General features: G+C 47.8%; 2 protein-coding genes across 24 annotated transcripts in view; one reads left to right on the forward strand and one right to left on the reverse strand.

Annotated features, from left to right (window-relative positions):
* The window catches only part of SZT2 (SZT2 subunit of KICSTOR complex), a 64347-nt gene extending 54191 nt beyond the window's left edge, over nt 1-10156 (reverse strand). For 12 of the 20 annotated variants that reach the window (XR_012674465.1, XR_012674464.1, XM_075156001.1 and 9 more), the window contains exons 1-9: nt 10071-10156; nt 9572-9697; nt 9225-9398; nt 8710-8880; nt 6704-6835; nt 4456-4615; nt 3899-4005; nt 3468-3687; nt 2248-2418 (exon numbers count right to left, since the gene is read on the reverse strand). Coding sequence is in view for 18 of the 20 variants with exons in the window: in XM_075156001.1 (XP_075012102.1) it covers nt 2248-2418; nt 3468-3687; nt 3899-4005; nt 4456-4615; nt 6704-6835; nt 8710-8880; nt 9225-9398; nt 9572-9697; nt 10071-10100 (1291 nt within the window). In the remaining 2 variants the exon portion in view is untranslated. The remainder of the gene's footprint in view (nt 1-2247; nt 2419-3467; nt 3688-3898; nt 4006-4455; nt 4616-6703; nt 6836-8709; nt 8881-9224; nt 9399-9571; nt 9698-10070) is intronic. The other 8 variants (XM_075156018.1, XM_075156016.1, XM_075156002.1 and 5 more) reach the window with 3 other exon arrangements.
* MED8 (mediator complex subunit 8) lies at nt 10145-20930 on the forward strand. Of its 4 annotated transcripts, none has more exons than XM_075156020.1 (7): nt 10145-10228; nt 13420-13538; nt 14593-14737; nt 15418-15558; nt 15976-16057; nt 17103-17351; nt 20459-20930. In XM_075156020.1, exons 1-7 carry the CDS (start codon nt 10223-10225, stop codon nt 20521-20523), a joined length of 807 nt encoding a protein of 268 aa, XP_075012121.1. In that variant the 5' UTR covers nt 10145-10222; the 3' UTR covers nt 20524-20930. The 4 variants fall into 4 exon arrangements, with proteins under 4 accessions (XP_075012121.1, XP_075012123.1, XP_075012124.1 ...); XM_075156022.1 differs by having other exon boundaries at nt 10173-10228; nt 14628-14737; XM_075156023.1 differs by lacking the exon at nt 10145-10228 and adding an exon at nt 10351-10702.
* Nucleotides 20931-27462: the final 6532 nt, after the last annotated feature.

The following is a 27462-nucleotide window of genomic DNA, read 5'->3' on the forward strand; positions in this document are numbered from 1 at the left end:
GAGTCCAGGAATTTGCTACTTTACAATATCCTGAGCTAGAGGTTGTAGCTACGCCTTTGTGCAAAAAGGTACAACGTGAACTTGTCTGGTTGCTTTTTGAATGATTCACACCTGCTATCTCTTCCAGCATTTCTATATAGGACTTCACAGTCACTAAGAGCACTTCACCATTGCTGGGTGGATTAAATAAAGGGTCTTTCTCCAGTGCTGTCCAAGCTGTAAGTGAACTGGTGCACAGAAGGATAAAAGATACAATACTGAGCACAGCTTGGACAGAAACTGACTTGTCAGGCTGTTTCATACACATTCCTAGACAAGGAGAGTGCAATGGACCTAATTTGCCTGGATTTAAGGGAAGTGTCTCATGCCACACCTACAGGAGATTAGTGAAAGCAATCTGCAGACATTACTGGAAGAGCTGTCTCAATGGTAAACCTTAGCAGATTCTTACTTTTAATAGAAAACTCCTGAAACAAGAAATTACGGATATTCCTGGAAGACCAACTTTAGAAATTACCCCACCTAATATGATTGTCAGCAACCTTCCCAAAAAAGTTGGTTTAGATCCATTGTTTGTAAGAAGCATAAAGACAAAAGAACTGCAATTCCCAGTCATCACACCAGAATAGTGAGCTGAACTGAGTGAGATGAACTTAAGATTACTATTATGTGAAGAATAGCACATTTAGGGACTACTAAACAAACAAACAAACCCCAATAAAACACCCCTAAGGTCTCATCAGCTGGAAGCAAAGGTGTGTGAAAGATGCAAGGACTTCTGCGCTAACAAAGCAATGCAATCACGGAGAAAGCTCATGTGATTCCTGGTCTATCAGATACGGTGTTTTACTTCAGAAGCAGGGAAGTATTACGTTACTGAACAAGGTGCTGATAAAACCACATTTACAACACTCTTATCAACTGTTTGAAGAAATATGAGACCAAACTATGAAAAGCAAACAACTTGGGGGGGGGGGGGGGGGGGAAGTACTATTAAGATGAATAAACAGAACAGAAAGCCTGCCCTTACAAAAGAAGCTGAAACATTGGCTTGCTTAACCTGCCAAAAGGAAGGTTACAAGGAGAAAGGCATTGTTCTTAAATACATTTGTGCAATGCCAGAGGAGGAGGATTAACTTAATTAAGGATAATAAAGCCAACAAGTCTAATTTGGTCTGAGTGAGTTTAGAAAGGAAGGTAGGGAAAGAGCAATGAAGCTCTGGGACAATCTTGCAAGCAGAACAGTGGCATAAGATATTTACATGGTTTTAAGGCAGACCACAGTAAATTCACAGAAAACATCATATGGCAAGTGTGGAATGATTTTGGAGTTATATCACAGACTTTGATTTTCTGATATAAAATATATTCTGTGTACTAATATCCCAAAAAGAATAGTGAAGACACTGGATCACCATGTGGTGTACATGTTTACGCTGTGTTTTAAGAATCCCATCCTCCAGGCTTTCTGCTAGTCATTGTGATGGTCAAGAATAATTTCTTCTCTTGCTTGCAATTCATAAGTTGCATTTGGATTTTTTCATCTCCCCTTCAGTTAAAGTACTACCACTAGTCACAGCTGGAGATGGAAAGTTAGGTAGGGTTTACTGGCACTCCTTGGAATACTCAAACCCTCAAGGTCCCTAGTCAGCAGCTAGTTCTCACGCTCCACAGAGTGAGTTAGATGAGAGAACAGGACCACTGGATGGTTTTATGTTCTTCTAGTATTGGTCATGGTCCTGACAGATCTGGCATTTTGACCTAACAATATCCTTGTTTCCCCCAATTTCTTACTTTGGAAGACTGCAGTTTGGAGGCATTAAATCTGTTGTACCAAAGGGCTCAACTTTGTGTTAGTATTTTGGAGTGCATCTAGCAAAGGACTAGAAAGGGACGAAAAAAGGAGAAATATAGAGGAAATCCCAGAAAACTCTGCAAACCCCCAAGTTCTGTCACTAGTTTCCCTGCAATTGTGGGGACTCATTTCCAAGATGCAGAGGGTCACAGTCTGTCTGTCCCTCCCCAGGCATTTATAGCCACAGAGGATGAGCCGGGCAAGTGCACAACTGCTCAATACTGGACAGCCCTGCGTCAGGCAATTATTCACAAAAAAACCCCCACAACTTAGTTTGGTATTCCTCCAGAATACCAGCCACTCTGCTGAGATGGCAGACCCTGCACTTTTCCTCTAAACAGTTGAGAACAGAGTCCTATCTGAGCCTCCAGCCCCCAATGCAGCACAGTCACCTTTCGTGATGTTGACCTCACGGATACTGTAGCCCTCGCGCAGCCGGACTGAGACAACGCTCACGAGGTCAGCATGCACCTCCTTCTCAGTGTGCTTCTTCCTCCTCATCGCCAGAGCAGGGTTACTGCTTGCAGACACCAGATGCTCATTGAACAGTCTGTGCTGGGACACTGCAAACGGCAGAGATGGGTTTTGTGAGGGAGCAACTCCCCTGCTCCTCATCCTACAGCAACAGCCCTCCCAAAGTGCTTTACAAAAGCTGCCAGGAACACTCGCTGGCCTGAAGAACAGTACATCCTTCAGGCACCACCTACACTCACTCCTGATTCTGCAACGCAGCAAACAGGTCCACTAGCATGGCCAAGAGGCCTGGGAGAGGGGCACAGTGGGGTGCCAGGCCCTGCTTCCTCTGGGACAGCTTTTGTGAAAAGGCATGCGTTGGAGTTACACATTTAACCTAGACAGGCAGAAACTCTTGCAACAGTTGGACAGCAAGCTTTTGGGCTTTACCCCTTTCCCTGGAAAACCTTGAATACCCAGGTGCTTTCTAAAAGGTATCAGGATGTGGAAGTCTTGAGTTTAAACTACTAACACCTGATCTTTTTAAGATTCAACATTTCCAAGTCCCAGGCCAGCTCTCTTCAAACTTGTCACTGTATGCGGCTTCTGCTGCCAAGTCACAGAAACCGCAGATGGCATCAGAATACCGCCAGGGCATGAAAGGGTGTTCCCATGTTTTACTGGTAACTAATCTCTCCTGGCATATTCTCAGTCACTAACATTCACAAAATAAGAACAACCAAGAGAGGCATTTGGGACGTTTCTCAGTTTTTCAATCCAAACTGCCATCTGCAAGCCCGATTAGGACAAGCTCTCCAGAACGTCCCCATCTGCGAGATAGCCAGCGCGTGGGAAAGGTCAGACGAGAGCTTCTCACCCCCTCCAAGTTCCAATACAGCAGGCCTAACTGCGGTTTGCCGAGTGAAGTCAACAGAAAGGGGAACGGTGTAAAATGGGACATTAGTTTTCCCCAATCCGCCCACTTCCTGGAACCAGAAGGGGAGTCACAGATGAGGCTGCATGGCCCAATGGTGCCCAGAGCCTACAGGAGGCACGGCCCGGAGGGGACAAGGGAGAGCATCAGCATAACCAAGCCTGGAGGAGTCACCCCAAAGAGAGGTGCTGCAAGATATCCATCTGCTGGAAGAAGGACATGTACATTCCTCACCGCAGTAGTATTCTGGATTCAGCGACTCCCCAGTACGCAGAAAGGAGTATAGCAGAAATGCCTTGTGATACACATTCAGATCCAGGCTCAGGGGATCCAGCTCAGGGCACGTGGAGAGGTAAGCACCAAAAGTGGCCATGGCGATGAATTTCATCAGTTCCACATTGGGAACATGGCCAAAGCTGCAATCATACGAGTAGACACCGCCCACCTACGGCATGGATAAAGAAGATACCTGAGAGAGTACAGCAGTGCTGAGGACAAGGCAGAGGACCGGTAAAGGCCTCAAACAGGCCTCAAACAGAGAAGTCCCCCGTTCCCCTCTGGAGGTGAATGCCACCGACAGCAACCCACCTTCCTCCCTCTGGCAGGCAGCAGAGGAAGGCAGCAAGCCCCACGCTCCCTGCTAACGGCAGACATACCTGCACAAAGGAGCAGGCCACTGTGCCACTGCGGAGCTGGTTGAGTAAAGTCTCGCATACAGCCACATCAGGGACACTAGTCACACCATCCGTAATTATTATTATACCTGTAAACAAGGCAGTATCTTAGTGCATCTTCCATCTCAACCAGCTACCACTCTCCTAGTATATCCACCAGAGAGAAAATTTAGGCAGGGCAAAAGTGGAAAGGAAAATCCTGAGGTTGGTTTAGAGCTTCCAAAGCATTCTGGAGCTGGCAAACTTCCCGACTAGGGCACAGCTCTGCACACCCTGGCTTGTCCCGAGCAACAGTCACAGTTGTGCTTCCTCACAAACTCCCTAACACTGACACGTGGCACCTGGTGCAGCGTTGTTCTCCCCACTCCCACCACCACAATTTGCCCACAGAGCGCAGACCAAAAGCTGCTGTTGAAATTTCATCCCTAACAGAAGGGTCCACGCATCAGCCCTTATAAAATTAATCTCAGCCTAAGGCAGGAGGAATACAAGCCTTTGTAAACAACTGGGCAAACTTTAACCCAGAGGATGAAGCCAACCTGCGCTGGAGTTGGAGGGCAGCAGCTGCAGCGCTAGGATCCCCTGCCGGACCATGCTGACGAGGCCAACATCGGCAGTGACAACAGACACGCTGGGCTTCCTCCCAGATGACTCCTGCATGTCACCAGGGCTCTCTTGGCTCAGGGGTGACAAATCCACCTGCAAAAGTAAAAAAAAAACCACAAGGCCCCATGGGGCAGACTTCAGCCTAGCAGCTGAAGTTCTCACTCTCCCCAACAGCCTTCAGTCTAGCAGCCCCATGGTACTACAGCTGTGGAGCACTTCAGCTCCACTTCTAGCTTTAATTTCCAGGTGCTCCCAAGGTCCTGGTCACTTGGGCCCCTTCGAACAGCTGGGCAAGGCTGCTCGGGGGTGGAGGAAGGGGACAACATGCTCAGAGCTTTATTATAAGCTGATTTCTCACAGAAGGGGAAAGACAAGACACTTTGGGGTCACTAAAGCTCCTCTGCAGAGCGAAGCAGTTTCCAATTAAAGAGATGGTGAATACCTCTTTATCCTTTGTCATTTAGTAGAAGCTGCAGCTATTCAGCATCTACTCAAGTAAAGCCCAGAAACGCTGGAGAGGCAGACACAGCTACGTCTCACTTATGAAGCACTGCAGCAGAGAGGATAAGGAGCCTCCTAAAGACAAAGTCTAGGGCCTATATATTTAACTCTGTTCAAACACCTCGTTATGCAGTGCTGATATAAGCAAACGCAGGTAGGCTTCTCCTGCATCTTCTATGAAAAATATCCCCCAGGCAATGCCTGAAATTTGTATAATTACACTGGTGAGGAACCTACTGTGTTCATAGTCCCCTCATCTCCAGAAGGCTCTGGCAGCTCAACCCTGTAATAAACTGTTGCTTCATTTTTTACTGCTAATACAGAGAATGGGCGAGACCCTCCCCTGCAAAGCTACAGACAATTGGAGCTGGGAAAAGAAAATTAGAACTAACTAAACTTTTGTTCTGCAGAAATAGGAGCAGTCTGTGGCTGTGAGCAAAAAACCTGACTATCCATCACTTTAATTTGCCGGATGCCTTAAATTCAGACACTTGTTGACAACAATACAGCTAATGCAACTTCAAAAGTAAAAAAAGTTTCAGTCCCTGCCCTTCCCCTGGGGCTCCCACCTCCACCCCACAGCCTGTGGCAGGACTCGCCAGTCCCTCTGGCCTGCAAGCCTGTCTCTTTCCCCAATTTGCATGGAAGAAGTTATAGGGTAGTTTACCATGAGAGAAACACTGCAGCAAGCAGGAATGCATACAAAGCACTGCAAAAACACCAGCTGGACACACTGGTAAAGGCATTTACTTCCTGCAATCTTCCTTCTGTTCCAGGACTGACAGTCTTAGCATTCAAGGATATAAACTTCAGCTAGAATATGAGATTTGAAGCACTAAAGATATGCAACTGCAATAGATCACCAGTAGCCTCTTGCTCATCTGATTTTGAGACTTTTTTTTTCTTTTTGCCCAAACTCTAATAACTAATGTAAATAAGGACTAAATAACCTCAGCCAGGCCAATAATGCCTTTGACTGCAAGAAGGATGCCCATAGATATGATTGTGACTGCCACGTGAACGTGGCAGTATGACAATGTAACCTTCACATTTTTCATTTCCAAGATCAGGAGAGATGATCTTGATGAGAAATCCATAGACCTTCTGAACCCCCTACAAATTCTCACTTTTAATTTAATCTTAAGCCGTATTTTATAGTGCTATCATTAACTTGCTGACACCTATATCCGTGGCTACTAAACAGCATCTGCCACAGATTTCAAGGAGTATTAGAAACTGCACCAGCTGTTTATTCAGTTTTATGGTCAGTTTTCGTGGTAAGAAATATTTTCATTCAAGAAATGTAACAAGGGCCAAGGGCATATTCACAGCTATTTATATATTAATGATACGGGCATAATCACCTTTTCCACCATCTTCTTCAGAGAGAAAGCACATCCTACAGTTTGTCCCATGATGTACAAGAAGTCAGGCTGCTTTATTGCATAATAATCTTGGGGAAGGTAACCATTCTCATCAGTCCTTCTAAACACCTACTGGTTCTGCTTTCCTCAGTGTTCATGTCTCATTACTGGATTCCACAAAGTTATCTTACAAACTCCTTAGCTGTTCCTTCTCCAGACCTACGCCGCTGTTCCTCTTGCCACCCCACCCCAGAAGGGCCTCAGAATGCAAATCTCCAGGAAGCCAAGAGACCCCAACCACCTCTGCCCTCCTCACCTGCGGTTTGGGTTCATACTGTTGCTGGAGCATCTCTGCCACTTTGTTCTCAAAGGCACATAGCTGTGTGTAAACTTGGTGCAGAAAGGCTTCTCGCTTCGTCTCATCCAGCTGGCAGCCCTGGAATAGTACCTGGCCCAAGGACACACATGTCAGTCACCAAGATAAGGTTTTATAGTACCAACCCCCAAAATGGTACACAGGAACACAGTTCTGCACAGTGAAGTTCAGACACATCCCTGACAAAGTAGAGGTACAGCACAGGCCTCTTCTCACTATTCCTGCTCAGGCCCAACTGCCTGTGAGCAGCGGTGTCTCCTGGCATCTGCAGTGCGCTCCGCAGCAGATGCTCACATCACTCTTTGGGAAATCTCCTTCTTGGACAAGAAACTTCTACTTCATTTGCCTTCTTCCAGGATAAGCAGTTGTCAGGAGAAAGACATGTGGGATCCTTGTTAGAAGCCATTAACTCTGGTCTGATGTTTCTAAGGAAGGCCTGTTTGTTCTAATCTAACTCACCTATAGACTGATCCAATTATTTTCCAGTAAGTGGCTGGATAAAGGAACAGCAAATTGAAATAAAGAAAAGGAAAAAATTAGACTGGACACTACAGAAGAGGCTGAGTGATGTGACAGAGTGAGCCTGCCACCACAGAAACTCCCCAAGTCGATAGGCGTGACACTTGTGTTTACAGATGCCGCCATTGCACAGGCAACCTCTGTCCACAAGCTGGAGGCAAAGAAGATACAATGTGTAGACAAAGAACTCAACAGACGGGTGGGACGCTGCATGTTATCCACATTGCCTCCACCTCAGATGGGCAAGACCTCATAGAGACATAGGAAAAGTAAATAATTACAATATAGACAGGCTTTCCTGCATGAGTGATACACACATATGCCTTTTCCTCCGTAAAAGGAACATAAAGCTTATCCAGTTGTACCCAGGGATTACAATAAACAGGTCTTTAGAGATATCCAAAGAAGAAAAACGTGGCAACTTCAGAGTGCTCAATTTAGTGTAAATAGGGGAGATACTTAGGCAAAGCACGATGGTGTCTGGACAAGATGACTACAAAACACCATTTGCAGATGGGGAAAGTCCTGCTATGCTTACTTTGGTAGGACCTAAGAACAGACCAAAGTGACGGCCACGCTCTTCAAGCACTATACGGACCATTAAAGGCTGCAGCCTTGGAGAAGGCTTGGGCAGAAGCGGGCTGGGGAGAGAGAAGGAAGGAACAAGCGTAGACTAACAGGCTCCTCCTGTTACCTCCCACTTTCCCAGGTATTAGCAAAGGCACGAAGTACCATCAGAAACATGAAAATAATGTGAAAATACTGTGAGGTGGAAGGGATTAAGGACAAAATTAAAAAACCACACTGGCACCATAAACCAGACTTCAATTTATTCAACAGGCCTGCCCTGGCTCAAATAAAATCTCATTGATAATCTCAATACTGGGGCCGGCTGCTCTCTCCAGCAAGGGGAAACATATTCATGCCAGTGCACAAAGAGAGCAAGGTTTGTAGGAAGAGGCAATTATCTTTGAATAAACCACTGCTACACAGCTGGAGCAGGCAGACAAGCTTTTGGGCACACCAGCTCTTCTTGAATGCTTCAAGCTAATTATAACAGGCCAAAAAGAATTAGGCAACAGAAATTAAAAAAAAAACAAAACAAAACAACAACAACAAGCACACATTCGACATGAGAGAAGAATTCCCCATGGCCCAACTCTGAGACCGTGCCTGTGGGCGGCGTTCTCTGCTGGGCCCTGCTCCCCCAAGAGAAACCTCTGCTTCCTGCAGAGGAGGAAAGGAGAAGTTGCTCAGATACACTTCCCCACCACACCAGGCTGCACATTTTAATGAGGCAAGTCTGCAGCATCACAGATAACAGAGCCCAGCTACCACATGCCCCCACTTTCCTCTGTGTTCACAGGAAGCCCACACAGCGAGCTGCTCACGCGCTGTGCCGTGCCAAGGGAGAGGCTGAACTTTACCTGATGGGACTGCAGGCCAATGATGGAGGAATACGCCTGGATGGTGACAAAGATCTCTGGCTGGTAGATAATGTCTGAACCAGGGATACGAAAGGGTCTTAACAATCCCACCAAGCATCGGGAAAGGGCATGAAACACTTCATCAAAAATTATCTCCCCTGTTGAGTCGTCCTACAGAAACAGTAAAAGGGAACAGCCTTTTCATCTTCTAGAACTTTCCATCTCGTTGCTGGTTGCCCCACCACATAGAGCCAACAGCAAACATCCTTCTGCAATGACAGCTGGATTAAAATGACAGCTCCCCATACGTGAAAGTCCACATTGAGCATTCAGCACAGAAACAGGATCTGCCATTAGGCTGCCTACCTAGCAGCACTGCATGCCTCCCTCCTGGGAAAAGCAAGACTTCTGCAAAGTTAAGATTAACTCAGAGAGGAACAAGCCTTCTCAGCAAACAGAAACGGGTCCAGCCTTTTAAGGCAGAACTGCCCCAAAGAGGCAGTTTCTGCACTTACCACAATCCCCGTGGAAGGGCTCAGATCAAGTTCAATCACAAATCGGTACTGGCGGGCCAGGAAGGTGACCCGTGTAGAGGGCACGAGGAGATAGGGCCTGGGCTGGATGGGTTCATCTGGCTGCCACCCGTTAGGCAGGATGCTGAGAACATCAAGTTCATTTTCTGACTTTACCTACAAGAATAAGTAAATGGCACGTGAGAGAACGTCAAGCCAAGCCAAAGGAAGAATCAGAGAAAGGAACTGGGTTACAATTTTCTGCAGGGTCCAACTGCTCATGAGTGGTGCAGAGCCAGCTTGCCACATCAGGCCGTGGTGACACCACCCAGCCCTGGGCACCAACTCACCAGCTCCGGCTCGGGCACAGCCCAGATGACCTGGTGGAGCCGGCTGAGGACCCAGGCGAGGCGCACGTTGCGGGAGATGCGATAGTCTTTCTTCATCAGGAGGAAGACGTGCCCTGCCTCCTCCACCTGCGGCGGGAGCACAGCGGCCCAAGTCACCCCAGGGCTCGGCGGGCACCCCAGGACGGCATCCCGGCCGGCACCCCGCCCTGCCGCTCACCCCCAGGCTGCTTCGGCCCCGCACCCCTCCCTTCCCCTCCCTCCCAGGCCAGGCCAGTCCAGCCCCACGGCTCCCCACCGCGGCCCTGTCCCCCGCATCGCGACTACCCCTCACCTCGCTCCTGCCCCCGGCTCCCCGATTCCCGCTCCCCAGCTCAGCCCTGCCCCTGCCCCTGCCCCTGCCCCTGCCCCCGCCCCCGCCCCCGCCCCCGCCCCCGCCCCCGCCCCCGCCCCGGCCCCGGCCCCGGCCCCGGCCCCGGCCCCGGCCCCGGCCCGCTCCCACCTCCGAGTCGGGTCTCTCGGCGGCCGCCATGTCTGGCGCAGCCCCGCCCCGCGCCCTCTGACCTCCGCCCTCGTGCCCTCCCGGCCCCGCCCCCCGCGGCGCGCGGCTGACCCGGAAGCGCCGCTCTCCCGTGGCAACGGGGCGGTGCCGCCATGCAGGTGAGGGGCGCCGGGGCCGGGCCGGGGCTAAGCGCGGCTGCGGCCCGTCCGGGGCCGGGCCGGGCCGGTGACGGGGAGGGGCGGGGCGGGGCGGGGCGGTGCTGCAGGCCCGCCCGCGCCGCTGCCGGGGCCTTGCCGCGGGCGGGAGGCCAGCGCGGCCGCTCCGTGGCGGGGCCGGGCCCCGCGTTTCGGTGTCTCCTACCACGGACGCCCCGAAGTCCACGCGGCTCGGCCTGAGGCGGTGGCCAGCGCTGCTGCCGCCTTTGGCCCGGCCCTGGCGGGGGCTGCGACCGCCGAGCGGCGATTCCCCCGCGGGCTGCGGCGGTGACTCCTGCCCGTCCGCGGCCCGTCTGCTGCCCAGGGGTCAAACCCACCCCGGGCTGAAGCAACCTGGGTGGGAGGCTGAGCTCGCCCTCGAGCAGCTGGTGCAATGCTTTCCTGCGCAACAACCTCCTCTTGCTGGACGGCTGTAGGGTGAGCGTGTGTGCGGGCATCTGAGTGCACCTCTCCCTCTCAGCCCTTGCTGCAGCCCTCGGTAAGAGTCACCAAACCAAAGGTCCACCCACCCAGCAGCCTGGCTTTGCCACTAGCAAAGAAGCTGATGCCCAGAAGAAGTTGTGAGAGCAAAATAAGCTACTGATGTCATTCTGTATAAACTATTGCTAGCAAATCCCTTGTGTTTAATAGCCTTGAATGAATTTTCATTGATCGAAGAAGGATCTAGTTACTCTTTGAAGTGCTGTGAATTTTTAGCATCCATAATGTCCAATGGAAAAGAGCTGCAGAGGTTAATGACAGGTTAACGGGCTGTAAAGATCCACCTCCTTTGGTTTGTTTGAAACTGCTACCTACTGGCTTCATGCAAGTCTTCCAGTTGTCCTACCTGAAAAGAAAGTGAAAATGGATTGTGCTGCAATTCCTCATCTATAGGGTTTGTTATATTGTCTCTCCTCGTTTCAGCCACTTGCACATATCAGTCTCTTTTCTGTTTTTAACTGCTGCATCTATGGAACTGATGAATATTGTTGATCATCCTTGTTGCCTTTATTTGTACATATTCCTACTATATCGGAACTTTCAGTTGGAGGGACAAGAGCGACACATAATATTTGAGATGCAAATGAGGCATGCGTTTATACGATGACATAATGATGCTTAGTTTTCTGTTGCTTTCCTAATAAATCCTATTATTGCTTTTACTTCCTTGACTGTTTCTTGAGCCTTGGGCAGATGTTTCCATGGGTTACCCTCAGATAATCTTGAGATCTTGTTTCTGAGTGATAACGTTATCAGCTCAGAGAATGTCATTGTGTACAGAAAGTCAGGATTGATTTTTTTTTCCCCCTTTGTTTGCCACGTGCGTTGCTTTACGTTTACCTACTCTGAATTTCACCTTTACCTCTCATTTGCTCCATATCGGGAGGTCCTTCAGCAACCCCTCCCATAAGCCCTATCTTTGCTACCTCGGGGCAATTTAGTATTGCTAACAAACTCCTTAAAGCACCGCTTGAATATAGCATACGCCTGCAAGAGGCACAGCATTCCTTGGAAACACCGGTTGGTCTTATTGCATGCCTGCTTTGCAGTGCTTACATCTGCTTCCAGCTCTTAATGGCTTTGGAAGGAGCCTACAAAAGAAGGAGGCTTGGAGTACGCTGCTGCCGCAAGAGCAATGTGTGTGCAATAGGATTTCATTCATCCTCTTGAGGGCTTCTTGGATAAGCACAGGCAACGGGCCAGGTGAATTGTCGTGGGTGCAAATGCTTGGCACCCCTGCAGTAAAACATTGGCTACCAGCCCAACTTGTAATACAGGCATTAGTTAATCTTCTTGCACAAACACAGTGCACACAAACAGTTGTAGACTCATTTCTTAATTGCACAGGAACTGACTAGTCCCATCACAAGATGGAGGGTAGTATTTTTATCTCGAGGTGGAACACCCAGCAATCTGCTCCGTGAATCCGTTCCATGGACTGGGGATCAAATTTTAAGAAAGTTGACTCAGCCATTTATTCTAAGGTGGTTAAGTGAAGTGAAGTCTGATCAGTGATTACTAAAAAAAGTTAAAAATTACTGAAAACTTGTCAGACTATAAATAAAATAGAATAATTTTGTGTTCTTGTGAACATCGAAGATACCTGATAATCTCTCCAGTGAAGCTCACACAGGTCCAGTGTATTTAAACAGAACAACAAACCCAACAGCAAGCGTGCCAACAGCCTGAGTCACTCTATCTGCTTTCTCAATCGGCATTCCCTTTCTATTATTTGATTGCTTTGTCCCACCCTCCTCATGGATTATTATTGTACAGTTCTCGACTTACATGAGCAGTTTGATAGGGCTGGGACTTTAATTATATTTTACGCAATACCGTAGTATGAATAAGTTGGAATAGATAAGATTCTAGAGGGTTTTTGCAAGAATCAAGTATATGCCTTGGTGTCTTTGGCAACTGATCCCCTGTTCTAACATTTTGTCTGTCACCATTCTCCCTCACCTGGGGATGTCAGTGGAAAAGGTTATTTAAACAATGTAATCCAGAGCAAAAGGCAGGAGGTGATCTGTGCGTGTGTCGGTATGTGCGGTCTCTGTCGCAGCAGGGCCTCCTGCGGCCGGTAAGACACAAGTAGAATAGGAGCTGCCAGTTTCCTTAGCAGCTGGAAGTGGCACTTCGGCAGGAAGAAAGTAAAGAACGAGGTGAAGGACAGAAACTGGAGTCTTTAAGCCATGGACCCAATACTCATTTTGCAAAGGGCCGTTTTGGGTGAAGACATCACTGTGCCCACATCTGCTGTCAGAAAAGGCTGAGGGAAAGCTGATCTACTTTGAGCTGGGTTAGCTTAAATGGCTCACAAAGGTGGCATGAGCTAACTTTGATGACTTTGCCTGATGTGGTAAAAAGCAGACGTAAGTGATAATGTCTTCACTACACTCATCTAGATCTTAAAGAGGACGGACAGCTAGTCAAGGGTTTATCTCAGGCACAAGTCTCTTGCCTATGTGTTCCGACCCAAGGGGAAGGGGTCAGTGTGAAACCATAGGATTTTTATCTCCAGAGTCTCTGCTGCCCCTGAAAAGGAAGCTCTCTGCAGGAAAGGTGGGACTATGGATGCATGTGTGTGGATCCACACCACGTTGGGAAGGTGTTAAGCTTTGTCCTCATCCCTTGTCTTTCTTGCCTTTTTTTAGAGAGAGGAGAAGCAGCTGGAGCTGACCCTGGAGGCACTCATCAGTCAGGTGGCCGACCTGAAGAACTCCTTGGTCAGTTTTATCTACAAGCTGGAGAACGAGTATGACCGACTCACATGGTAAGGTGTCTCACAGAGCTGGGGGCACTGTCGATCACTGCTGAAGCTGTTCCAGACTCGGCTCAAAGGACCACAAAGTATAATTAAAAACCATTAGCCTATTGTCAGTAGGTTTAAATTTGCTTTTCGCATTTCTGCTGGAGGAACCACTACCCGTCTTCCACCAGAAAACTAGTTGAAATCCATTGGTTTCATGCTGTATAGTAATAAAGTCACGCTAACACCTTTTAATCTAGACACTTTATGAGAACTAGACTTGCATCTGCAGTAACTGGAAGCTTCTCGGACAAAATATCTTAGAGACCCACATACACTATAAAATGAGCAATGGTTCTTTCTACATTTCTTGACCTTTCTGGCTTTTTCTGGCTCTGGTATAAACTGAGCTCTTGTTCTGCATGTTTTACCAGACAGTTTGAGAGACTTGCAAGATGGCATTCTCTTCCTGATGGGGCACAAAGATCTTACAGCTACAGCTTAATAAACTATACAGTGTCTTACACAGTGTCTGCCACAGCAGCAAAGCTTCACAGGCAGTTAGTGTTTATAGTTAATGTTGCAGAAGGCAGGAGAGGTGATGAATCCCTCAGAGAGAGTAAGCTGAAGGGGGCCTCCTTGACAAGATTATCAGTTATTTTGCTTCATTATCGCTTAGTCTGGATAGCCAAGCTATAAATATTGTCTCTCGTGGCTGTACTGCTTAGGAGCTAAATTGTTTCTCAGACCTTGCTCTAGAATTGCACTGGGAGAGTTAGTGATAAGGAAAGCATTGCTTCTGTGTATGTTACTGAAATGCCAAACAACTGCCACTTCCAGTGGTGCTGCTTGTAATGTCCCTGAGCTATTTGCAGCATCTGAGCTATTTGCAGTAGGGGCTGGGATTTGTCCACACCTGCACATTCAGCCCTAGGTTTTACTGCTTACTGTCTGGAGTAGACTGATTTGAGGAGGAGTAGGGTTATTTCCTCACTCCTCAGCCATTTGAGTGAAGAAGAGATAAAAGCCATCTGTGGTATCCCTTTCCATGTTCTGTCCTTTTTATTTGCTTTCCCAGGCCTTCAGTTCTGGACAGCTTTGCATTGCTTTCAGGGCAGCTGAACACCTTGAATAAAGTGCTAAAGCATGAGAAGACCCCACTATTGCGAAACCAGGTTATCATACCCCTAGTGCTGTCTCCAGACCGCGATGAGGAGATCATGGTAAGAAACTTCCCTCTGAGCATTGGCCCTGGAGTTTCAGAAAGTGCTTGTGTACCTGCTCCAGCTTGCCATTCCTTGTGCTTGGCCTTCCTCAGCTCTGGGTGTAGAGAAAGAAAAGGTGATGAGTAGTTCTGCCTGGGAGCTGCTTTGCTCAGGAGCTTTTACCTACAAACACTTGCACTGGATACACTTTACAGGAGGTGTTCCTATTCATAAATATGTTATTTTCATGATGTTGGGGCTGAAAGAGATAGTATCTTCTTGTGTAATTGGGAGGTCTCCTTGCAAGCTCCTGGTTTTCTCTGCCATAGCTGTGCTGCTGCTGTCAGACATCTGCATCTAGATTTGCACTGCTTGTCATCTGACCAACATGGGGTGTGTTACAGAACCTCCGGTGTGCACTGGCACCATTTATTCTCTGCTTGAGTGAGAAAACATTTCAACTGATCGTGGCCATGCTGGTGGGATTGCACTGCAGACCCCCCATGGGTTGCTCTGACTAAACAGGCACAGTGCAAATTCCTGGACAAATTGTTGAAATTTCCTAATGCTCCCCAGATCAAGGTTTCCCCACAGCATGCTACTAGCCTTGTTCTAGTGCCATGGCCTGTGCTCTGGTCTTGAGCTCTCTGAGCACTGGGCTGGAAGAGGAGGCTCTGAGGCTTGTTCAACTATTGCAGCGGCAGACAGAGGGGCGTGTGCCGGTGTTCAGCCATGAGGTAGTGCCTGACCATCTTCGAACTAAGCCTGACCCTGAGGTGGAGGAGCAGGAGAAGCAGCTGATCACAGATGCAGCTCGAATTAGCCCTGATGTGGCACAGGTAGGTGAAGAAGAGTTTAATACTTCTGCCTCTTAGTCCTAGGGCACAAGATGCCCTTTAACTCTGCTTCCTTCACCCTTCCATCTGACCATTTTCTTTTTTGCTGTGTCTTTTTCTGTTTGAGATTTCTCCAGCTGACCCTAGCTGAGATTTGGTTTCCTCCACAGTTTCACAAACCAAGGGTATCCAGCCCACTTTTCACAGGAGGTGCCATCAGACCAGTCAGAGAAAGGCAAAGGCTATCCCATCCCCATAGTGCTCTCCTGCATGCATTAGCACTGGGCTCTCTAGGCTCTGCTACCAAAAGGCTTATGTTTCGTTACACAGACCCTGGGAAGAGAAAGCTTGTTCGTTTACCTTACTACTTGCACTGAATTGGAGGTATCCTGGCGGTTTCTGACGGTTTTCATTTTGCAGAAACAGATCCAAAGTCTGAACAAAATGTGCTCAAATCTGCTGGAGAAAATCAGTAAGGAGGAGCGTGAATCTGAAAGTGGAGGTATGTCTCTGAGGTGGAAGTGGGGTACAGGGTCCAAGCAGCAGGCTTGAGAGGTAGTGGCAAAATAGGTAAATCAGAGAGGCTGAAGCATGGGAAATGCAGATGAGCAGCATAGGCAAAAGCATTCTAGAAGATGCAAGATTGGCTGTCCTGGAGCCCCCTAATTTGAAAAGGAGTTCTGTGGGTGCGATGTGTCCTGCTTGTGTGACCTATGCATGGCAGGAAGGTCATTCCAACCCTTTGCCATATTCCCCTTTGAGGAGGTGGCAAGTATTTACCAAGAAAACATCCCAATCAACTTGAATTAATAAAAATAGCTGTGAAAATGCAGTGGCAGTGAATGGGAGACCCCTTAGCTATGTTCTGAATGAGTTCACAACATGTTTGTTGGCAGGCTTTTGTGTGACGTCCTCTAGATGATGGCTGCTTCAGACTCATGGTCAACCTTTTCGGGTTCTGACTGATGCTGGACATCCTTATTTTATTGGTCTCTGCCATCAGCTCTTTACTATTCCTGGGAGTGCTATGCACAACTCTTGAAGGTGGTGGTGGTGGGGTTTGTCATCTTTGACACACACATAAGTGTAAGCAAGGACCCAAGCACAGGTTCCAGCTAGTTTCCGGGATTAATAGTATAACTGGGCAGGTCTGTGGTAGAAAAACTTGCAGACACCATGCTGCTCATGAGCCTCCAAAAGGGGATGTTGCCATTGTTTATCTAAAACACAGTGCTTGTTACCTGCCATAGGATTCAGCATGGAAGAGCCTTTAGTGGGAACATTCTCATGGGCATGGAGGAGTTGGCTCCCTCTATCCTCCTTCCCTGAGCAGCGTATGCCCTGCTCTCAGTGGAGAAGCTCTTGGATCACCACTGTGCCTGGATTTTGCAGCTTCTTTGACCCTGCTGAGACTGTTGTAGGACAGCTTGTTAGAAGCTGATCTCTATTACATGCACCAAAAAAGCAGAAAAGTAAATTCAGGACCAGGTGTGCTACTTTTTACACTCGATTGCTAAAATGCTCCAAAATCACTTATTTTTCTACAGGTTTACGACAGAACAAGCAGACTTTCAACCCTGCAGATACCAATGCGCTGGTAGCAGCTGTGGCCTTCGGGAAAGGACTGTCAAACCGGAGGCCCCCTGGCTCTGGAGGATCTGTCCAGTCAGGTCAACCAGGAGCTGGTGGCATCATCGCAGGTGCTTCAGGCATGCAGCAGGTCCCAATGTCAGGGGCACCAGCTCAGCAGCAGCCAATGCTGGCAGGAGTGCAGATGGCACAAGCGGGACAGCCAGGTAAATAAGTTGCATATCTGAGAGCAAGTGAAATGCAGGGAGCAAGAAAGACAAATGCAGATGTGGAGATTCTTACCCAGTCACCTTTTAGACAAAATTGAGTAAGAGGTTCCTTTCTGGCCTTAATAACATGAGTCAGGTTGTAACAGTGGAGTAATACCTGCTTAAAATTGGCTTAGAGGTTGAAATGGATCCCAGCCATCCAGCTTCAGCTTCTTAACTCACACTGCAATACCATATTAATAATAGACCTAGTGAACATAGGAATCAATATGGAGGGATTGTGCAGTTTTGCAGGGATCTATGCTGGGGGTTTTGCTGTCCAATTTAAGTTGTGGGTAGGCAATAAAGTGGAAAAGTTTGATGATAATGAGTTATTTAAGGTAAGAAAAAACCAAAAACTGTCTGTAAAGAGTCACAGAAGGATTTCGTATACCGAGTGACTTCACTTAATAATAGTAGATTACATTTGTATTAAATATAAAATGAAACACATAGGCATAGTAATTTGACTTTACATGTCCAGCACCTGGACTCTAACCTAGTTACTTGTATTTGGGAAATAGATACATGATATAATAGTTCTGTAAAGACATTAATTGGTTGTTCAGTTGGGGCAAAAATGCAAACCAAATGTTAGGAATTACTAGAAAAGGAAGAGAGAAACAGAAAATATCATTAGGCCATTGTATAAATCCATTGGGCACCCACACCTGCAATATTATGTGCAGTTCTGACCTCTTCTCTGCTACTGGGGATAGCTTTGGGGTAGGGAGAAGAAAGTATGGAAGCCTATAAAATCCCAAATTGTGTACAGCAGGTGAATGGGGAATGATTGTTCACTGTTTCCCGTGATACAGAAGGATTGATGAAAGTGCACCAATGAAAATGCCAGCTTGTAGATTCAGAACAAAAGGGATATATTTTTTTGAATACTAAATAATTACACTGTAGAGAACATTGCCAAGTGTGTGATAGGTAGATAAAATTTATGTGAGATGGAAAAGTAAGTAAGTAGGTAAATTTCTGGTGAAAAATCAGTCAACAGCTAATCCTGAAGATACCATCTCTGACTCCAAGTCCCTAATCCACAATATGTTAGAAGCTGAGGGGGTATTCTGCAGAGGTATTCTGCAGGCTTGCCCTGTTCTGGTATTCCTCCTCAAATGTCCTCTGCTGTCAGGAATAGGTTTGGGCTGGGGGACCTACAGGCCTAACCCTGTACCGTCATTCTTACGTTCATGTTAATTGAGATTTTGGATATCAGATATCCTAATTGGTGTTTTCTTGCCTGTATAATGACTATTGTTCAGAAATGAACTTGAGCAACAATATTAATCCTAAGTTAATTATGTATCTATGTAAGAGTTAGAAAGTAATTTCTACGTGATTTGGAAACAAAGAAGGCCCCTGTGATTTCTGGCTGCAAACCCACAAACACTGTCTCCAGGATGGGAAGACAGTCGTTTCCGTACATCAAGCAGAGTGCGCTGGTAACAAGAGCACTTGTCCAGCCTGTGTTACCGGGAAGTTCCCTTTTGATAAGAGCAGCTATACTGGGTTTCGCCAAAGGTCAGTCCCACTATCCTGCTTTTGATAGTGCCCGTAGCCGAGGCTGAAAGAATATAAGAACAAAGTATATCCTGACAGCAGTTCTTATTTAGGGAAAGTTTGGTTTGAGACCAGTGGGTATAGTTTAGGCCAGAGTTTGGTTTGAGACCAGTGGGTATAGCAGCCATCAATTCCTGCAGTTCTTTTTTGAATTACAATTTTGACTTCTACAACACCTATGGCAATATGTCCCACAGCCTTATTGCATGTTTTGCTTAAAAAAAAGCCTTTTTATGTTTAAATAATTTGCCTGATAATTTCATGGCATGTTTCCTTTTCACCCGTGTTGTGAGAAACGAAGGATAATCATTCCTCCGTTATTTTCTCCGTACTAGTTTTCATTTTTTGGAAGTCTGTCATGTCCTCCTCCCTTTGTCCATCTTTTTTTTTTTCCCCAGCTAATGAGTCCTATTCTGTTTGTATTCTAATATGTCTTTGTGTGAAAATTGTGATATATCTTGGACCATCCTTGTCACTGTAACTGCACCTTTTCTGTTTGTTTTTCAAGAACACCATACTGCTTACAGTATTCCAGATGTGGGTGAACCATACAGTCCTGTTCACTCTTCCTTTTGGAGTAATGTCTAACAGTATTTGTCTACTGATTGTTAGCACTGAAGTGATACCAGATTGCCTGCCAATTCATTGCAGGCAGTGACCCGCTTTGGATATGTTTGAGAAAGTTTAATCATCTTTATTCTTTTAGCCATTTGCTCATCAAATCTTTTCTTGTCCTGCTGCACTACAGTTTTAATTTTCAGAAGCTGTCATTTTTTTCTGTTCTAATTTGAACACACATTCCGTTTTCTGAAGGAGTGTTCTTTGAATATCCCTCTGTGCTGCTCTTTAATCACTGTCTTTTTATTTTTCTGATCATCTTGGTTTTGTCTAGCACTGTACACTTATTGTAAGCTGCTAGTACAATGTATTTGAACACACTCCCATATGTGATTGGTATCAGCAAAGAGTAATAATGCCCAAGAGGTGGATGTGGTTAAGAGAAATTAAGAGATCTGAGAGAGGCTTACTAATTTAAATATACACCCTAACTATAAATAATGCTATATGGAAGGGGATACAGGCTCTTGTGTTTGCCTTTCTGAAACGGAAGTGGAGATCAGTCTGGGTACTTCCGTGAGTGCTGCTGCCAGCAACTTCTGTGAGACTGAACAAGTCCCACACTCCTGTAGGAGCCTCCTGACAAGGAGAAAGGTTTGTTTCAGATGGAACAAGGATAGAATTTGAGGCGATAGCAGGGGGACACAGGAATTGTCAAGGAGATTTCTCAACAGAGAAAGATGCCAATTTGTAGAAGAGATTGGTTGCATTAGGTCAGAAGCTGGAAGGTGCTGTAGCAGGTAAGCCTAGTGTGATACCTGGAGTGGAACAGGAAAAGCCCAGACAGGGTTATTGTGAGTCTTGCATGCTCCTGAGCAAATGTCCTCTCCTATAGCCAATTTTGCACTGCCTTTTCTTGTTCTTTTTTCTCTCTCCAGGAAAAATGCCGAGTGGCATAAAAACAAACATCAAATCTGCCTCAATGCATCCATATCAGAGATGAGCTGAGATGAACCAGACCCAGTTACCAGCATTGTTCCTGCTGCAGCCACCACACCTGGATTCCTTCTAGGACTTCCAAGTCCTTTCACATATCCACACATCATATCTAGGGAGATAGGGGTTATGGGCCTGTCCCTGGGTTTTATTTAGTGCTGGGTGGCTTGTGTGGAGCTGCTAGTGGCCACGTCTCCTGGACGCAAGTGCTTCTATGTTCAGTCAGAGCAGAGGACTTTGCTTCTGCTCTTGATCCCATCTTCTTCAGTCTGGCCTGGAGGATAACTACCTTTTCCTGATACAGAACCTGAAGAGCTGCACAGAGCACTCTGCTCCTTGTTTCTGCTTGTTCACTCGGGATGTTCTTTCTTTACTCCCCCTTGTTGAATAAAGACCTTGTTATGCACACTGTGAGACGCTGGTGTCCAGGACTCTCGTTTCCCTTTGGGTAAGGCCACAGACACAGAAGATGTTGGAGGCTGAGTGCTGGAGCTTATGTGTAAAGAGCTTTTATAAAGTGAGTCAGCAAGGTACAAACATAAGCAGTAAACATCTTGTTCATTGTAAACCCATTATGACTATTCCCCAGAACGCAAAATACGGGGAAAGACTATTAGGAGGCCCACAGCAAGAAGGCAGCATTTTAGGAACAGAAGCACAAAGCTTTTGTATTCTGATGCTGCTGCAAATCCAAGCTGGATTTGATTTCCCTTCTGTAGTTCTCTGCTTCTGTGTTTCCTATAAAGTTTCTTAGCTACTTCAGGATTAAATTGTCACTTCAGAGAGCTATTTCAATCTGCTCAGGACCATGGCACCTCTGAATTGGCCAGACTGTGAGGTCTAGCCCATTTCTCTTTGGAACTGGACATTGTGAAGCCATCCCTGTTCTACTTTCTGCCCTTGAGCTGTAACATACAATCTGCCTAATGAAAGATTCCTCTGAGAATAAGGGGTGGGGAGACATGCCCACAGATCATGTCAGTACGTACAGCACTATCCTAAAGACAACTGACATGCCTCTTGCTGCTCTTGCCTGGACTTCCCTTTTGACTTGTGGTGAAAGCCAGCACTGTATTTTACTCAATAGCATCTGTCAGCAATCTTACGGGTGAGGAAATCTCCACTCAGCAGATACAGCCTGCAGCTGCTCCTGCACTGCTTGCCTCTGAGCTAATCAGATCCAGCTTATTTGTGGAGGCTGTGGGCCATTCTCCCAAAACAAAACCTTCCACAAAGCTGTGACTAGGGCAGTTATTGACCCATTTTGATGTGCGGGGCCCTTGAAAAGCATTGAGCTGGGAAGTAGGAAGTTGAGCTGGAAGCACAAGCAGTAAGCAAAGCCGCTCCACTATGAATGAGCCCAGCAACGTGTCTGCAATGGCACCAGCCCAGCCAGACTGATGGGATTGCTTTTTGCTCCTAATGAATGTGGAGTTCCTGGCTCTCTCAGGAGCCACTGACTGCAGTGGGGAGCTGGTGTGAAGGCAGGGGCAGGCTGCTGGCTCCGGTGCAAGGCTTTTGTGCAATGCCTGGAGCCCGATGACAGGGGCGTCGGAGCCTGCAGCGCTATGCCCTGTGATGGGCTGAGCACCACGGGGACGGCTGTTCCCTGCTTTCTCATGTCCCTGCTTTGGCTGGGAAGGAAGGCAGAAAACTGTCAGAGGAACGTGTGTCAGATCCCTGGCACTCATCATCCATGGAGCCTCAGCCCTAGGATGCTGCTTCACTTTGTCCCCCCAGACTGGTTTCCTTATAAAGCTAAAATGTTTCAGCGCGGGAGCGCCTGGGCCAGCAGCTGGCCGGGGTGACTCAGGCAGCCTGGGACGCAGACAAAAGTGTGGCTGCCTGCTACCCGCGCTAACCTGGCTCTCCCAAAAACGCCTCCAGTAGGGCAGGCCAGACCTTTCACACACTTGGACGGGAGGAAGGGAAATACAGGCAGGGTTTTTTTCCGTAGATTATAGAGCCGGGGAGGCCGGCTAGGCTCGCCAGCGTAACTTCCTGCATGACACAGGCTGCCCTGAATTAGTTCTTGTGTAAATTACAGCACTGTTGGTAGGAAAACAGTTGATCTTGAACTGATATGTCTCTGCTACAGTGGCTGGTATTTTGTTCTGAAGGTTAATTTTCTTATTGCACCTTGTATTGAGGCTGTATTTCTTTCAATATCAATTTCTTTCAATTCCCTTCAAGTTGCTGGATCTTCTCAGCCAGGGAGTGAGCCCCTGAGATGTTAGTCACAGAGAGAGGAGTCAGCTATTATGATCAAGCTTTCCTGATCCTTTTTTACGACAAACTGAACTGATGAAAGTCCCTTTTGCTCTAAGGCATATTTTCCATTTTCCACTTCTTGGCTCACGTCCAAATCTTCTTATGCATCTGTGTCCTTTGGGACACTAGGCTAGGACACACTATTCTAATTGTGGGAATAGGAATTTCAAATGCAGAGCGACTTTAACCTCTTATCCAGTCGCTGCCAGTGCTTGAATGTTTAAACAGGGAACAGGAACAGGCCTTTTACCCATAAAGTCACAGTGGAAATTCATGGTCCACTGCTTGTCAGGGTGGCCTGCAAGTCCAACAGGGATTCACCGTTCCTGGTGCACTGTGTCAGAATAAATGCACAGCCCTGTTGGGTCAGGGTGAAGGCTCGGTCTGTGCCCCACTGCGGCAGCGGCCAAGCAGGCGATCGGGGAAGCACACTGTCCCCATAAGCATGGGATGTGCTGCCATGCTGAGCCCTCAGGGTTTTTTTCCCTGCCTTGTCCAATCCCTTTTTGAACTCGTCTCTTCCTAGTAGGATAATTTCAGCAGGGGGGAGGCTCAGCCCTAGCACGGCAGGCGCTGCTGAGCTGTCTGGGCCCCAGCTCGGGTGTGGGAATGTGATGGAGAGCACGGGCACTGGTTTGTTCTGGCCCCCCAAAGTCCCCCCTCAGTACCAGTCGGGCTCTAACGCAGAGGACGGACACCTTTTGCCGTGTGGCCCCGCTGCCCCAGGGATCCCAAGGGCTCCAGATTGCTGACGTGCCCCCGGCTCCCAGGACAGCGTGCTTTACCCGTCATGACTTCGTTTCCTTCCAGGTCATCAGCTTTACACTATTTAGCACTCCCTGCTAGACACACACCTTTGGTGCCAATTCCCCGGGGAGCATCTCCTCTGCTGCCTCGCACTTGGCCAGGTCACTGGCACTCTCGTTCCTTGATCGCACACACCGCCGTACCAGCCAGCTCGCTGTCCGATATTTAAGAGTATACAGTGCCACAAAAAGTATCATGTTAGTTTGACAGGTTTATTGTCTGTAATCCCTGATGATTGGTATTTATATTTCTCTGCTTTAAGTCTTTATTGATATGATCACATAGTTTTCAATCATTATTTTGCATAGGATGACTGTCGAATAGACACACCTGTTTACAAGGCCATCCTGTTTACTTTTTTAAAATGCTGGCATAACATCAGCTTGCTTGTTCTCTGGAGCTTCTCCAGGCTTCCTTGTCTTACTGAATATCAGCATTAATCATTTGGATTTTTAAAAACAGATTTATTTTTTTTTTTTTATTTTGAGATGCAGGATACTCGGACTGCTGAGTTTTTAACATTTGCCTTATGCAACTGTTGTTTAACATCTTCCTGAGTTACTGTTAGAGTGGAAAGCATTTCACCCTTGTGACAGGGATGCTTCATCTGGCTTCCTCCCAAATGCAGGAGCGACATATTGATTGTCTTTCCTTCCTGCCCAACTATCCGCAGTCCCACCATTCCCAGCCTGTATCACGCATCCAGCCGTGCTGGGTGGTGCCCGCAGCCTGTCCTGGTGCTGCCCTGGGCCGGCTCACCCCTGGAAGCTGTGAAGCTCGGTGTGGTGCCACCACTTCCCCGTATCTCATCTGCACGGATCAGCACGACTAACATCTGCCACGCGTTTGTTCTCTTGTCCCGTCCCTAAGCGGAGATGTGCACACAGGTGTCTTCTTTTGTTTAAAAAAGAAAAACATAACACTTTTGTTTGTTTGGGTTTTTAACCTACAGATCTTTTAATGGGTGTCATTAAGCCTTTACAGTGGAGGTGAAGTACGTAAGGTGTGAGGGGAGACGTTACCGAAAAGATCAGGGGGACAGCTGAGGGAGGGGAACCTCTACAGTTCTCCACTGTCGGTACCACAGCTAAGGCAGGAAGGCAGGGTCCCAGTGGGGGCTGGGGGGCTGGTCTCCATCCTCCTGCTAGGATGGGACCTTTCTAACAGAAACGTCTGGGACCAAAGGAGAAGTCTTCTGGTGGTTGTGTTGAGAGAGCCTGAGCACTTTTTTATGCTAAGAAGCAACACAATGGGGTGTGTGCTGTCAAACAACAATAAACCAAGTTTTGCATCTGCGTTGCTCCCAAAGCAGCTTCACCTGCAGCTCACAGAGGAGAGACAAACACATGGAAACAGCAGCAAAACGTGTCTCCGAACCGGCCATTGAAAAGCTCAGAAACTGCTTGAAAGTCAAAGGCACAAACAGAGAGAAAATGGCCAAGTGGTGGAAGCAGAAACCCCAGGTTGGCCCTCCGCTTTCCCCTGGGCTCCCCGCAATGAGCTTGGTGGCCCCAGGAGAGCCAGAGCATGTCTACGTGACAGCTGGTGCCTACAAATGAATATACAGGCACTTTGGAAAAATCCCATGCAGGTCCTCCTTCCAACTGAGTGCAGCAAATCTTCATCTGTCTTAAAAGTAAGTTGTATCTCACATAGATGCTGTGGTAGTAAAAGTACACACTCGAGAGATGCGATGTTTGGATGTATTTGTAATATATGCCATAAAAATAGTTCAAGCTGATGTGACTCCACAGTTTATTTATTGTCCTTATGATACTGTAGCGCTCTGGCTGGATCCATGAACATTGCCTTGGTGGAAACCTGCACTTAGAAATTAATGAAAACCTTCTGCAATTTGCTCAGGGGTAACCCTGTACATGCGGAAGCAAATAAGAGTAATGCAAAGTGTGCTGGCTGGCTCCTCTGAAGGAGACGCTTTTTTCTTCTTTTTTTTTTTGGTGTGTGGTTCTTAAAGAAAGGAAATTACTGCATGTATTTTTCTGACTCAGATGCTTATTTTCCAAAGTCAGGGGATCAAGAGCTGTGTTTCCTGCAGCAGCTATCTTGTCACTGCTGCTCAGATTCTGTCACTGATTTACCTGCTTGCCGTAAAGCTTCTCCCTTTGCTACCGTCATGTCCAAGCAGTTTCTGCACCAAATTAGCAGTGGTGCTAAGGTCTCACTTGGCATGGCAGCTCCTTTCCTCTGAGTAAAGACTGTGCCCCAGGGTACTTTTGCATTATTTTTTTTCATTGAGTGTTTGCTGGCCATGCTTTGGGCTAAAGGGGCATCATTGCCGTCTGTGGGTATTATTTTGAAGCTGCAGCGTTTCCCAGGATGTTCCTCTTCTGAACCCAGACCTCCCCCTTCTCTGCCTATTGCCAGGTGGCCTTGGTGGGATGTGTCTGTCAGCCACTGTCATGTGCCAGTCCTGGGCTCTGCCCGTCCTGACATGCAGCACGGAGGTGTGGTGCTCCCGCGGGAACTGGGCTTTGAAGCATGCAGTGGATGTTTACCTGGAGTTTATTTTTGGTACTGATGCAGTACTGAAGTCAGGGTCCTGCTGTGTGGGATGGCTCTTGTCTCCTGCTCTGCTGCAGCAGCATGGCAGGACTTCAAAGCACTGCCTAAAGAGCTAATGGCAGTAGCTAATACAGGACCAGTTTGTATCCCCCCTGAGAAATGCATTCCGCGTAAGTGGGGCCGAGGAGCCAGAATTTTGGCTGTCTTGTTTTTATATATTTAGGTTCCCATGGGCATTGCAGCGATAGAAACAGCCACACTCATAATCCTCATCGTAGCACAGCCTGTTTCGCTCCAGTCAGCAGAACAATGCACCAGGTCGTGACTCGATTGCATGGGGCTCTGGGGGAGCACACATCATGTGCAGCCCCACGCCGCAGAGCTTGGGGCTGGGCAGGGAGCTGGGCAGCACAGGTCTGCGGGCAGGAGGAGCCGGGCAGCAGGACCTGCAGTCCTGGGCTGCCGAAGCCCCACAGCAGCTGCAGAGCCAGGAATGACTCATACGAATCCTCTGTGGGTGCGCCCACCGTCGCTCTTAACTGTTTGTATTCACTCACATAGGGAATAAAAAAAAAAGGAATTAATAGGAATGCTCCAACCCACACTTTGAGCACGCAGCTCCCTCTCCTTCACTTCTTCATGTCCTGTGCTCCCTGCTGCATCTTTCTGGAGCTCGAGTGCAAGATGCTTGTCCCCATATACAGTGCAGGCATGAGGGCATCCAAGGAGGCATGTGATGTTCACTATCAACAACAATTTTTGGAGAGGTGAGTATTTGCAGAAAGGAGGCCACTATGTTCTTGTTCTCTGCTCACTATCTCAGAGCAATTTACTGCATATCTCTGTTTCCTTCCTGGTTATATCTGTCCTTTCAAGCGAGGACGGTTGCTCCGGGCTATATGGGAGAAACACGGCAGCTCCCCGCCATGGGAGCTGCCCCATTGCTGCTCTCCCCTGCCCCTCGTGCCCCTTGGACCTGCCAGGCAGGCATGGGAGCCCACAGCAGGACCTGCCATGAGTTCTCTTGTCCCTCAACTTCCTTTTCCTCCCCACCCACCGTGGGTCTCAGGGCACGCACTGTGCTGCTGACTGTGCCGGTAGAGAACCTCAGAAGCAGAGAAGATGCCAGGCAGGCCGGGGAGGATGACAGCCACTGGGGAGCTGGCAGTGTCCCCCGCCAGCTTGCAGCCCGGACGGGAAGGCAAAGCCCGGCCCCGGTTGGAGCTAAAACACGGCCTCATTTCATGGCAAAACAATCCCTCTTTGTGCAGCCTGTTCTCCCAGAACAATCCTCCGCTCTGACAATGTCCTTTCTGTGGCTTAGTCCCTGCAGAGCGACCGGCAG

Source organism: Calonectris borealis, chromosome 8 (genome assembly GCF_964195595.1).
Source record: "Calonectris borealis chromosome 8, bCalBor7.hap1.2, whole genome shotgun sequence".
Classification (NCBI taxonomy): Eukaryota; Metazoa; Chordata; class Aves; order Procellariiformes; family Procellariidae; genus Calonectris; species Calonectris borealis.